General features: G+C 35.1%; 1 protein-coding gene across 2 annotated transcripts in view; it reads right to left on the bottom strand.

Annotated features, from left to right (window-relative positions):
* The window catches only part of LOC136837105 (sulfotransferase 1C4-like), an 89,207-nt gene that overhangs the window by 4,677 nt on the left and 69,530 nt on the right, over nt 1-15,000 (bottom strand). Inside the window, exons 1-2 of one of the 2 annotated variants that reach the window (XM_067101719.1) lie at nt 1,954-2,044; nt 35-217 (exon numbers count right to left, since the gene is read on the bottom strand). In XM_067101719.1, the coding sequence (XP_066957820.1) occupies nt 35-217; nt 1,954-1,995 (225 nt within the window). In that variant the 5' untranslated portion in view covers nt 1,996-2,044. Of the gene's footprint in view, nt 1-34; nt 218-1,953; nt 2,045-15,000 lie in introns of those variants that run through there. The other variant, XM_067101721.1, reaches the window with a different exon arrangement.

Genomic DNA, 15,000 nt, shown 5'->3' with positions numbered 1-15,000 from the left:
TGAAAGGTCATTCTTCGGATAAGGTTTATCTCACCTGAAACTTGTAGATTCTGTCGGCGAAGTATTTATAGTTTTTGGGGAAGACCCACCTCCCTGGGGTCAGTCTGACCAAGCCATTAGGGTAACCTTTCCAGTCCTGGTTCTGTCTCTCCATCTCTTCTTTTGGTAGGGGTTCGAGGGTATGACCGCTCTCAAGCTGAAGTTTTTCATTTCCATCCTGCATGTTAATAATATAATAATAATAATAATAATAATAATAATAATAATAATAATAATAATAATAATAATAATAATAATAATAATAATAATAATAATAATAAAAAGAAAGAAAACTCTATATATAACTGAATGCAGCTGATGCAGCTATTACCTTCAATATTACATTTTTCAAAGAGGGTCTGCTACCTATAATAATAATAATAATAATAATAATAATAATAATAATAATAATAATAATAATAATAATAATAATAATAATAATAATACTGACATTTCGATGTTTATTGCTGGTCTCAGCACAGTTGCAAAAGCTTATATAGTAAAAAAAAATAGCATAAATACCATGATTCTAGTTTTTTATAGAGCTAAAGTTATCGACTTAAAACCCAAAGACGAATTTCGTATAACATCTCTGATACTATAGAAAGTTCAGTCTTCAACAATACTTGTAAGATGAAACGCAGAAAAAATTAAGTAATGATGTCCAACTGCAGCCGAGTTAGAACTCTTTCATCACTTTCAAAACACTGGGATGGTGTTTGAGAGCATTTACTACTGTAATATCTACACGTTTTATACTTTTTTCTCCTTCCCATACACGCACACACACACATACACACATACGCATAAATACTAAATCGCACGATTTAACTGTTTCACTTGTATAAAATTTCAGATAATTCTTTATATATATATATATATATATATATATATATATATATATATATATATATTATATATATATATACTCACATCAAGAACCCAGGCCAAGTAACTCCTTGTGTGCAGTGTCACTCAGGTTCCAACTTCTTTTATGACTTGCATGGACTAGTGGGCAGCGGCCTTGCCTTTCAGTTGAAAGACCTGGGTTCGATCCTGATGTGAGTCAGAAATTTATTTATGTTCCACACGTGACTGTGTGTTGATTGCTTCAAATATATATATATATATATATATATATATATATATATATATATATGTATATATATATATGTATGTATATAGTTATATATATATATATATATATATATTATATATATATATATATATATATATATATATATATATATATATATATATATATATATATATATATATATATATATATAAAATAATGCACGCTTGTTCATATTTAGTCGCAGCCCACAATGAAATATCCTTTGCGTAATGACATTCTAACACATGCAAAACCTTCAAACGAAAAACATATGAGAGAATCTAACCTCAACTATATTTTCAAGCCAAAATTTGCATCCATTACGTATGTTCTTTTGACCTCAGCCTTTGAATCCATGTTAAAGGAAACTTCACTAAGCTATTGTGTTCAGTAAGAAACAATCCACCAATGAGCAAGACTTATCCTGATTCACACTTTAAATTTCACATTACCGACTTATTATTATTATTATTATTATTATTATTATTATTATTATTTTATTATTATTATTATTATTATTATTATTATTATTATTATTATTATTGACAAGAGGATGAACCCTATTCATATGGAACAACCCCACCAAAGGGGCTACTGACTTGAAATTCAAGCTTCCAATGAATATGGTGTTCATTAGAAAGAAGTAACACAAGGTCAAGTGAAATACAAAAAAGAAGAGATCACCTATTAAAACACGGAAAAATAACAAATTAATAAACGAATATATATAAAAATGTGACTGATTAGAAAGCAAAGGAGAATTGTATCAGGGCACTAAACTAAAATCGCCAACTCACGTCGCCTGCCCCAGGGAAGAGACGATCTAATATAATGCCCATCTTTATTCACAGAGGGAGGAGAACTGGGCACGCTGTTAACTGTTTACACAATACAGCAAGATCATTTTACTGATAAACTCCTATCAGGGGTAGGCTTATCTTGCTTCGAGATAAGTATTCAGGGACAAACAGTTCATATCTTGGCTTTTTGAACCCGTCTCTTATCTCAGTGCAATATCAGTTATATTTACCTGTTTGGATTTAAATGCATTATCAGTTGTATTTAGTTATATTTATCTTTTTGGATCTAAATGCCTTATCAGTTATATTGACTTGTTTGGATCTAAATGCATTATCAGTCTTCGGAATCGTCCTTGAAAATGATTATTGTTGCATGGTTGAAAAACGCAAGTTATATTTACCTATTTTGGACGTTTAAGTATTATTATTATTATTTTTATTATTATTATTATTTCAGTAGATGAAACCTATTCACATGGAACAAGCACACCAAAGTTGCCACTGACTTGAAAGTCAAGCTTCCAAAGAACGTTGGTTTCAACCTCCCACCGCAGCAGACACACCCACACTGCAGCAGTAACTGATCATGATACAGAGCCAGTGATTTTTCATCACCCGGGGGGAGACGCGAACATCCCCCTACCCCGGCGACATCTGAGTGGCAAGCCACGACACTCCCTACTATACCAGCGGACCAGCACATAATTGATGTTTTCCTATTGGCCGTGGGGCTTGTGTTTTGGGACGAGTATCGGCAGCCGATTTCTGTGGGCATGACCACCACTGAACAAAGGACTCACTTGCTACCAACCAAGAAGAAGCTACTTCCTAATCCTTGTATTCGCCACCGGAGAAGAGCTGGAAAATAGTCACCTGCAACTTTAAAATGTCTCTTGGAATGGAATATAGAGTTTAGGCCAAAGGTCAAGCACTGGGACCTACGAGATCATTCAGCGTTGGAAAGGAAATTGAGAGTAGGTTGGTTTAAAAGGTGAAATAGGATGAAAACCTCTAAGCAGTCGCACTTTGCAAAAATTGTTAGGAGAGGATGAATAGGAAGGTGGAAGAAAGATCACATGAATGGAGGTATAGTAAAAGGAATGAAAGGGGTTGCAGCTAGGGGCCGAAGGGACGCTGCAAAGAACCTTTAGAAATGCCTACAGTGCACCCCGTGAGGTGAACTGACGGCACTACACCCCTACGGGTAAAATGTCTTTTAAAATCCCAGGTCATTGGTACTCCATATTCATGTGGACCCATCTTACCCACAAGGATAAACCCACCCTCAACACAAAAATAAATAAATAAGTAAATGCACAAATAAAAAATGAATTATTAAAATGAAGTACTGAATGTCCGTCTGAAGAAGGACTGAATTTTCCCGTATTCCACGCGCTTACCTTTTCCCTTCAAATCTTTGGTAATAGATTTTTTTTTTCAGGGAAAATTTATTACACGAAAATCATTCTGACGCAGCTTCCTTCAGAATTGTTCAATCTTCGGTGTTTACAACCTTCCAGGAAAAAGTGCTTTTACCATATATCAGCGGCAGATAAAATTGCAAACTGGCCGAGAGAATCTTAGCACGAATAAAAAAACGAGTAAAAATTGCGCCGAAGTTTCTTCGGCGCAATCGAGTTTTCTGTACAGCGTATAATCAAGGCCACCGAAAATAGATCTATCTTTCGGTTGTCTCCGTATAATGCTGTATGAGTGGCGGCCATGAAACTTTCAGCCACGGCCCGGTGATGGCCTGTACTATAGCGCTGCTAGACGCACGATTATGGCTAACTTTAACCTTAAATAAAATAAAAACTACTTAGGTTAGAGGGCTGCAATTTGGTACGTTTGATGACTGGAGGGTGGATGATCAACATACCAATTTGTAGCCCTCTAGCCTCAGCAGTTTTTATGCTTTGAGGGCGGACAGAAAAAGTGCGGACGGACAGACAAAGCCGGCACAATAGTCTTCTTTTATAGAAAACTAAAAGCAACTCTTTTGTAAACAAACAAAATTTATCCAGACTAAAGACTGTAGAACTGTCCAACAATTTATTCTAAAAGAGCCGTCAGTGTTCCTCAAATCACCCGACAGCCTAGGCTCTCGTTCACTATCAGCCGTCTAATTTCAATCAGAAATCCATCGACGACGCTCCACTCGCAACATTCCTTTGGAACCCTTGTCCCTCGCTTGACGCTAACAGACAGGCAATAAGCTTATAAATATCAGTTTGTGTCTTCAACATCCTTCAGAGACAAGGAAACTGGGAGATATGAAACTTCTCCCGTTGAAAAGGAGTATCCGAAGTGCGTCGTAGATCTGTCAGGGGAAGATGTTCAAATGGGGCTTCCCGACTTCAGAAACTATTTTCTCCTTCGACAAAAATATCAAAACTCTGACGATTTTAGATATTTCGTCCGACGCTTTTTTTTTTTTGTTGAGTTATGATATTGCTATACAATTCCTTTCACCCCCAAAAAGGGACTTGGTAACTTGAGGCAGGTCATATTCGGAATGTATTTTCCCTCCCCGGTGGAAATTTTCTTTTTTTAGAGGAATATAATTTTCCTGACGGAAATATGGAACCGGAGAGGAAATAGACAATTCCACCGATCAAAAGGATGCTAGTTTATCTTCCTCTACAGCCGTTGAGAATGTCAGTTGCGAGAGAATTGGAAAAGGAAGGTGTCTACGAAAATATTCCTTCAGCAAATGCCTTTGCCTACGGGCTAAAAGGAAAAGTGAGAGCCATTAAAATGATTTTACCGTCGGTCCTAAAAGTATTGGAACACAGAATTACTTCTCAGAAGAAGCAGATGCATTATCATTAATCTTCTCCTCCTCTTCCTCCTCATAATAATAATAATAATAATAATAATAATAATAATAATAATAATAATAATAATAATAATAATAATAATAATAATAATAATACTATTATTATTATTATTATTATTATTATTATTATTATTAGCCTGCCCAAGTAACACCTTAGGTACAGTTGTACTCAGGTTCCAACTTCTTTTATGACCTGTGTGGCCTGGTTGGCAGCGCTCTGGTCTTTCATTTGAAAGACCTGGGTTCGATCCAGATGTGAGTCAGAAATTTATTTCTGTTCCACACGTAATTGTGTTAATATTTCTATTATTATTATTATTATTATTATTATTATTATTATTATTATTATTATTATTATTATTATTATTATTATTTCTTGAAAAACAGAATGCTTGCAGCCGGAGCGTAACAGGGAAACAGGCCGGTTCTTGCCAAAGAGATTCACGAACGATTCGCCTGTTAAAATGGGAATGTAACATTGACCAATGTTTTCGTTTCCTCTGAATCTACAAATTTTATGGATTTTTTTTCCGTAATACGAACCCTTCAACTGGTTTCTTAGGCTTATAGTTCTTTCGAGTTAAATATCAATATTCCTTCAGAATTAGCATCTTGCTAATAGAACATAAATACTATAAATGTATTTTTATAATAAACCTAAATCGGATTTCAGAAACGAACTTGTTGTGATGACATATAAATGTTTTAAAATGTATTTATGCAATACACAAAATCTTAGATGCATTTGATGTTGAAACCGCATATTTTATATGTTTTGTTATATAGGAAACTTAAAAGATGTATCATTGATTTGCAAGTAGCATTTATGTTGATGATATCTCTGCAAATAAAAGACAGTGGAAGGGAAATTCCTGCTCTATAACCAGACGGTTACTAAACAACACTATCTAAGCAACTATGCCTTGTATTGGATGGTTGTGATATAGAGCTGGAATTGGAATATAGAATTTAGTCCAAATGCCAAGCACTGGGCCCTGTGAGGTCATTCAGCGCTGAAACGGAAACTGACAGTAAAAAGTGTAACAGGAAGAAAACCTCAAAGCAGTTAAACTAGAATCAATTGTTAGGAGAGGGTTAAGGATAGCAAGACGGAAGAAAGATAATACGAACGGAGGTACAGTAAAAAGAATGAAAGGGGTTGCAGCTAAGGGCCGAAGGGACGCTGCAAAGAACCTTTAGCAATGCCTACAGTGCACCGCATGAGGTGCACTGACGGCACTACATCCCCCTACGGACCGTTCTCTCGAAAACTCAAATGGATTCCGTCAACTCCCCCATCAGGAATTCCCCGACGGAATTGATGGTTGGTGTCGTAGGATCTTCGCTGCAGGATTTCCAAGGATTTGGATGTTCGGGCTTCCTTGAGTGACGCTCCCTACTCCCACTCTGTCGCTCGGGAATTCCCGGGGGCTGAGGAAAGCGTGCGAAAGGATGCTGGGGCTACTTAAGGGTCCTTCAGGATACCACGGCGAATGGGACGCTGTTGGGAGGACTTAGCAGACGTCTGAAGTAGGATCAGAGGATGCGTTTGTTTTGCTACTTGTGGGGCTGTGCAAGGAGAGGAGGAAAAGAAGAAGAAGAAGAGATAAATATCTGGAATTTGAGGTTTGTTCATCTCAATGTTTGTATGTGGTTATATATATATATATATATATATATATATATATATATATATATATATATATATATATATATATATATTGTACACATATATATATATATATATATATATATATATATATATTGTACATATATATATATATATATATATATATATATATATATATATATATATATATATTATATATATATATAATGTATATTGCTTCTTACTACAGAGTATTACATAAATCAAAGTCAGGCTTCCCGAAGCAATATTAAAAGTCTTGGGAGAAATCATTCGAGTACATGTTTGAATCAAGTGCTTAATTACTGACATCTATTATCCTTAAGAATCATTTTTGATCAACAGTCAAGATAGGTCCCATTTACCTACCGATATGTCAGGCCACCACCGGGCCGTGGTTAAAGTTTCACGGGCCGCGGCTCATACAGCATGATACCGAGACCACCGAAAGATAGATCTATTTTCGGTGGCCTTGATTATACGCTGTAGTGGCTGTACAGAAAACTCGATTCTTCGGCGCATTTGTTACTTGTTTGTAACGAATCTCCCTTGAATAATATCTCATATATATTTAACTTTTTTAAACGTCATCCATTCATGAGGTGATGGTTAAGAAGTCAATTGTATTTTCCGGCGTCTTATATTTTCCACTGAACTCATTAGCATCTTTTATTCAACTCTTGGACAGAAATATAACGGGGAACAGGACGCAGTTACATAAATGGAAATGGTAATTTACAATCATGCAGTCAGGCAGTACAATGATGCTTTAACAATCGAGTTAAAATTTTCCTCCCAGTTGATCTCACTGTGATGCAGTGAAGCGTAAAATGAATATTGCCCACCTTTGAGGATTAATATCCGGAGCAGGGAGGTTGGTTCGCATTGCAAAGCTCTATTCAGGGGTATATTACACCTTTGCATAATACGCCTGACAGAAAACCCTTCTTCAAGCGTTTCTTTGTTAACTTTTTGAGAGGCAATGGAGTCCCGCTTTGTACTTCATTATGGAGATGGTTTTGAAAAGGAATTTCTTAAAATCCAATAAGATTTTATTAGCTTTAACTCTTGGATATCATACTTCTCTCTCTCTCTCTCTCTCTCTCTCTCTCTCTCTCTCTCTCTCTCTCTCTCTCTCTCTCTCATCTCTCTGCGTACACACAGAAAGATACAAAGATATATATATATATATATATATATATATATATATATATATATATATATATATATATATATATATATATATATATATATATATGTGAATTTTTATCACATCACCGTGATTCATATATATACAAGCATTAAGCTACAAACGTCCTTTAATATCCAATTCGCTCTACCTCGGAAATAATATATTTTCATATATGTTACCGAAGGGGAATTTTTTAGCTGACAATAAGTTCGTCGTCCGTGGGCTCGGACCAACGAAAGACAAGAACTCAGGCCTACAATGACGCTTTACTTTACCCCAACAAGGCCAACAAGGACGTTTGAGCGAATTGGATATTAAAGGACGTTTGTATATATAATATATTATATATATATATATATATATATATATATATATATATATACATATATATATATATATATATATATATATATATATATATATATATATATATATATATATATATATATATTTACTTATAGATCCACATACATGACCTTTCGTCGCTTATACATACGTGTCTCTATACGCTCGAATATTAAGCCACAAAAATCATTCACCGTCGAATTCACTATAGTAAAGGAAATTTGACACTTGAATTTTAATTATGACTTCGTCAGAAGCGTATTATATCGCAAAATTATAGCGAATGTTAAATTTCTGTAAAGTTTCTGGCTTCTTGATTATGAACTTTGGCCTTCATCGTGACATCAGTGTTCACACACCTTTATTACAAGTGAATTATTATGAAAGCTAAATATTTGCTCTATCTCGTATAGGTCAAGGTTTTCTAAAATAAAAGTCTCATATCTTTGACCACTAAGTCTGTGTTTCATAATCTAAATGTTGGGGTCAATGGTCTTAAATATTCTTTGACAACTGACTACTAAGTGTGTCCTATACATACAGTCTTCATCTCCTATAGTTAAAATTCACTGTCAATACTAAATTCTTTCTTGACCTTTGACCTCTTACGATGACGTTTATCTTAACATCGACCTCACTTAGAAACTCTGCATCCTTCCTGGATTATAAATGTCGAGAATAAATTTTATATCTCCTATACCTCAAAATTTATTGCTAAGGTCAGATTCCTATTCTCTCTGTCCCTCGACCTCATGGAAAGCCTCGACCTCACTGTGCAATTCGGCTTTACTAAAGGAGGATGCATTTACAAGCCCTCTGCTAATTCATAAAAAAAATGGATGCCTGCATATATTTCTTGCCCCTTATGGAAATAATAGCGTTCAGATGCATTTCGCAAGCTCGTATGCAAATATACTGAGGCGAAGAGAGAGAGAGAGAGAGAGAGAGAGAGAGAGAGAGAGAGAGAGAGAGAGAGAGAGAGAGAGAGAGGGTTCATTTCCTGACACTGCACATCGGAGAAGAGCAAATACGTGACCCCCGAACTTCTAAGGCCTCAGGAAGGAAGAGTCGCGAATGGAGGGAGAGAAAATGTACAACCTGAAATTGATGCTCTGTTTGAATTTCCGCAATATTTGGATTGCTGTTTTTTTGGGGGCGGGGGCGGGGGTAAGGGAGGGGATTAGAATAACGTTCGATATTAAACGGAGGTATGCTTTGCAAGGTTAATGGCATGTATGAAGTCTAACTTGAAATAAAAAATACAGGTCGTAAAAAATCTTGAATTTCTTTGAAAGATTAAGCTCGGAAAGAGGAACTTATGCTGCTAGAAGTTTATAAAAAGTAGGTTTTTATTAGTTTTCTGAAAAGAAAACTATTGTGCCGGTTTTGCCTGTCCGTCCGCACTTTTTTTGTCCGCCCTCAGATCTTAAAAACTACTGAGGCTAGAGGGCTATAAATTGGTATGTTGATCATCCACCCTCCAATCATCAAACATACCAAATTGCAGCCCTCTAGCTTCAGTTGTTTTTTATTTTATTTAAGGTTAAAGTTAAACATAATCGTGCGTCTGGCAACGATATAGGCCAGGCCACCACCGGGCAGTGGTTAAAGTTTCATCGGCCGTGGAATCTTTATAATAGCATTAAAAAAAAAAAAATACCAAGACCACCGAAAGATAGATCTGTTTTCGGTGGCCTTGATTTTATGCAGCTATCAGAACAGAAAAAAACTCGACTGAGCCGAAGAAACTTCTGCATCAGTTTTTACTTTATTTTGGATAAAATTAGAGATAGATTTATCAAGACGACGCTGCATATGGGATATGATTATAATATGATATTAAAAAAAAATAGAGGCATCTTTATCAAAGTTGACACTATATATATATATATATATATATATATATATATATATATATATATATATATATATATATATATATATATATATATATAACTTATAAAACATAAATAAATATTTTGCACGTATATATTATACGTTCAAGCCAGAACTTTGTGGAGAAAACCATTTTCGCATCTTGCATGACGGAATATTAAAATAATCATGTGATAGTTTTTCCCCTCTTTCTACGAAACAGAAGGTAGGAAAGCGCTTGTGAAACGATATATATTATTTAACATGAAGAGATTTTACGCCCCTAAAGACATACGAAAAACGACCCCTTTTAAAAGACCAATTTCCAGATACAAAACATTTTGTCTTCTAAGTCGAAACCTACAACCTACAATCTCACCTTCCCTCCTCTTTCCGCTACGCCTCTATAAAAAAAATAAAAATAAAAAATAAAAGAAAAACCCTTTAAAGCCTCAGATGGAAAACCATCAGCTGGTATACGCCATTCCCCACAGCCTAAAGATATCAAATCTTTCCGCTGACCTGATCCTGGGGGCATTAGATATGCAAACACCCTTTAGAGCCCTTCCTCCCTTTTCCAAATCCCTGCCTGACTGAAAAGGTGGCCGGGGAAAAATAGCACCGGAGGAGAATATATATAGGCTATATGGAGAATCGTTTAACTGTCAGCGAGGGATGCCAAAATGAACACCTTAACTTCAAGAACCATTTATTTTTTCGGGAGCGTTAAATTCTTCATCTTTCAAGACGCGGAGAGAGAGAGAGAGAGAGAGAGAGAGAGAGAGAGAGAGAGAGAGAGAGAGAGAGAGAGAGAGAGTTATTTCTTTCCTAATTGTAGAACTGGAGTTTTATGGAATGTCGATTTTTTTAGCCAAAGGCCAAGCACTGGGACCTATGAGGTCATTCAGCGGAGAGAGAGAGAGAGAGAGAGAGAGAGAGAGAGAGAGAGAGAGAGAGAGAGAGAGAGAGGTTATTTCTTCCTAAATGTAAAACTGGAGTTTTATGGAATATTGAAATCTTTAGCTACAGGTCATTCAGCGCTGTACGGGAAATTGAGAGTAGAAAGGCCTGACAGGTGTAACGGGAGGAAAACCTCAAAGCAGTTGCACTATGAATCAATTGTTAGGAGAGGGTGGATAGCAATTTGGATGAACGAGAATATGAATGGAGTTACAGTAAAAGGAATGAAAGGGGTTGCAGCTAAGGGCCGAAGGGTCGCTGCGAAAGAACTTTGAGGAATGCCTACAGTGCACCGCATGAGGTGCACTGACTGCTCTACTCCCCTACGGAGTGGAGTTTTGATGTGTATTCTACTTCAAATGGCAGAGAGAAATGAATTCCTTCTTAAAAAAATATAATTGAATTTTTATGTGAATTCAGACGTCTTTAATCTTTTGTAGTCGTGACTTGCATCACTCCATGCAATATCTTTTCTGGGAAAAGACGAGATGCAACATTGCTCTGAAAGATTCGAGGAAATGTCATTTAATAAGAGTTGCTGTGAATGAGTTCTTTCTCGTCTGTGCGAGTTCGTTTAATATTGCTCCGTTTGCCTTTCCACTTTCCCTGGCTTCAGAAGGTGTTACAAGGAGTTACAAGAACTAGGATGTCTCAAAGACATCATGTTTTCTCACTTATCCCTAGGAGCTGAAGGTTTTGCTGTTCATTCACAGTGCTCTAATGATTATGTTTAGTTTTCTTTTAAACTCTTCCACGCTGTTGCTGTTGACAACTTCTGGTGGCAGTTTATTCCATGTGTCACATATCTTCACTACTCTATCAACATAAAGTTCGTGGAAAAAGCTCTTTGCACAACATACGGCATAAGTGAAATAATGGAAAGTATAGATGAAACAATGCAAAGTATAAGTGAAATAATGGAAAGTATAGATGAAACAATGCAAAGTATAAGTGAAATAATGGAAGTATAGATGGAACAATGAAATGTATAAGTGAAATAATGGAAAGTATAGATGAAACAATGAAAAGTATAAGTGAAATAATGGAAGTATAGATGAAGCAATGAAATGTATAAGTGAAATAATGGAAAGTATAGATGAAACAATGAAATGGAAATAATGGAAAGTATAGATGAAACAATGAAAGTATCAGTGAAATAATGGAAAGTATAGATGAAACAATGAAATGTATAAGTGAAATAATGGAAAGTATAGATGAAACAATGAAAAGTATAAGAGCATAAATGAAACACTAAAAAGGTATAAACGAAGCAATGCATAAATGAAACACTAAAAAGGTATAAACGAAGCAATGCCAGAATGAAACCCGAGGCGCTTGGCGCGCGCGAGCTCGCGTGAGAGCGAGAGAGGAAATCCCAGGAAGCCATCTGGACAATATAATGGATTTTCGGAGTAACAAGAAATTCCTTAGCCTGGGATTTAAGTGTTCCTGCGACTGTTGTGAATGGAACGATTTTTCGCTGGAGAAATTCACTCAGTTTCTCCAGCGGGAAGAAAGGGTTTTTGCCAAATATATATATAAAAAAACAAGTAAAAAATGCCCCGAAGTTTCTTCAGCGCAATCGAGTTTTCTGTACAGCCGCTACAGCGTATAATCAAGGCCACCGAAAATAGATTTTTCTTTCGGTATAATGCTGTATGAGCTGCGGCCCATAAAACTTTAACCACGGCCCGGTAGTGGCCTGTCCTGTATCGTTGCCAGACGCACGATTATGGGTAAATTTAACCTTGAATAAAATAAAAACTACTGAGGCTAGAGGGCTGCAATTTGGTATATTTGACTACTGGAGGGCTGATGATCAACATACCAATTTGCAGCCCTCTACCTTCAGTAGTTTTTAAGATCTGAGGGCGGGCAGAAAAAGTGCGGACGGACAGACAAAGCCGGAACAATAGTTTTCTTTTACAGAAAACTAAAAACTGCAAGTTGAGCTTTTAAACATAGCCAACACTTTCCTTTATTTTGAAAGCTTCCATTTTCATGTTGAATTATGTTTAGCTTCTTTTAATGGCATAATTAGACTTTTGAATAAGCTCTAGGTACAAATGGGATATCAAAGGGAACGGTAAAATACAACGATACAAATTGGAAAAATAACTTTCACCATCTACAGTCAAAATTATTAAGTGGATTATTTAATTAAAAAAATATATAAACAAAAAACTTTAAAGATCGATCTATCTATCTATCTATCTAAATTTAACTCAGTCATTTTGGTATCACCCACACATCTTAAAGTGAAATTTAACACTGGCATGAATGTATCACAAGCGATTTTGCTTTTCCTTTGAAATATATCACCTAGCAATTCCAGAACCGACATTTACAATGAAAGAGAAATTCCTTCATTCATAAGTGGTGCGAGAATTATACGATATATATATATATATATATATATATATATATATATATATATATATATATATATATATATATATATATATATATAAATCATCAACACACAATCACGTGTGGGTAACGATAATTTCCACCTGAGAGACCTGGGTTCTATCCTTACGTTAGTCAGAAATTTATTATATATATAATATATATATATATATATATATATATATATATATATATAATATATATATATATATATATATATATATATATATATATAGATATAGATTCCCTACGAGAAATGTGTACATATGATAATATAAAGAGAAAACAATGATCTATGCCTAATTATCAATTCATACACCGAAATCTTAGGCTTCCATGCATATTTAATGAGCTGGTCAAGCACTGATAACGAACAAAATGAGTTTTCTTTTACAACCCGTACGAAAACATGTACCAAATTCACACAAACAATTTTTTTTTTTCTTCGTTTTAACGTGCTTTTATACCCATTTTTATATGGGGTAAGCACGGTGCCTTCTTTGAAGGACTTTGATTTGGCGGTGGGGTAGGCCGTAACCTCGACCGGCTGCCCTGCCTGACATCGCTTGACCCCGGTACCGAACCGGTACCGAACGTGTACATGTATTACCGAAACCCCGCTCCCTTTCTCCCAGCAGCTCACTATCATTCTGAAATCAATCCTCACCACGCAGCATCGAGTAAAACACGTTCGCAGATTTATTAGGGTTTGTATCGGAAAAGTTAAGTTAGCTGAATAGATATTCAGTTCCTGTTTTTACAACTGAAATGTTGAGGAACTCAATTTACGCACTGAGAAATATTTTTCTTTACTACGGTGTATTCAATTGTACCTCTCCCATTCAGTTTTTCCGAGCATATAAAATGTCGAGTCATTCAGATGCTATGTTGTCGCAGAATGCCTTTGCAGTTCACGTAAAAGTAAGCATAAATTTTTATTATTATTATTATTATTATTATTATTATTATTAAAATTTCTCTATGATTACTGTAACCATAAAGTAAGCATAAATTATTATTATTATTAATTATTATTATTATTATTATTATTATTATTATTATTATTATTATTATTAAAATTTGTCTATGACTACTGTAACCATAAAGCAAGCATAAATCATTATTATTATTATTATTATTATTATTATTATTATTATTATTATTATTATTATTATTATTATTGCTAAAAAACTCAGATTTTCGTTACTGAATTATTTTTATCTCTAAAAATTCATAATTGCATGAATGAATTTTATCATTGTTAAAAAACAAAACCTAAAAATTATTATTGTTATCATTATTACTGTATTTTTTCATTATTAAACAGAGAATATTTTGCGGTGATGATTGAATTTTCAAACTTCGAAGTTTTAAACTTTTAGAAAATACTAAACTTCTTCTGAAAAAAGTTGATCTACTAAGCAATGAGGACATCGACTTCCTCTTATGTATATACCAACACAATATCTACTCCAGCCTTTCCTCAAAGGTATACTGTACTGCTTAATTAGCAACCCATCATTCAAAAGGATAATCCCATTGCCCGAGGGAGGGACACCATAGGCTTCGATCCCTCAGGGGATATCCTTCTAGTTTTCTAAAAGAAAACTATTGTGCCGGTTTTGTCTGTCCGCCCGCACTTTTTTTCTGTCCGCACTTTTTCTGTCCGCCCTCAGATCTTAAAAACTATCTAAGCTAGAGGGCTGCAAAATGGTATGTTGATCATCCACCCTCTAAACATCAAACATACCAAATTACAGCTCTCTAGCCTCAGTA

Source organism: Macrobrachium rosenbergii, chromosome 57 (assembly GCF_040412425.1).
Source record: "Macrobrachium rosenbergii isolate ZJJX-2024 chromosome 57, ASM4041242v1, whole genome shotgun sequence".
Lineage (NCBI taxonomy): Eukaryota > Metazoa > Arthropoda > Malacostraca > Decapoda > Palaemonidae > Macrobrachium > Macrobrachium rosenbergii.
Note: the sequence above shows the minus strand (reverse complement) of the source record. Positions and strands in the feature narration are given on the sequence as shown.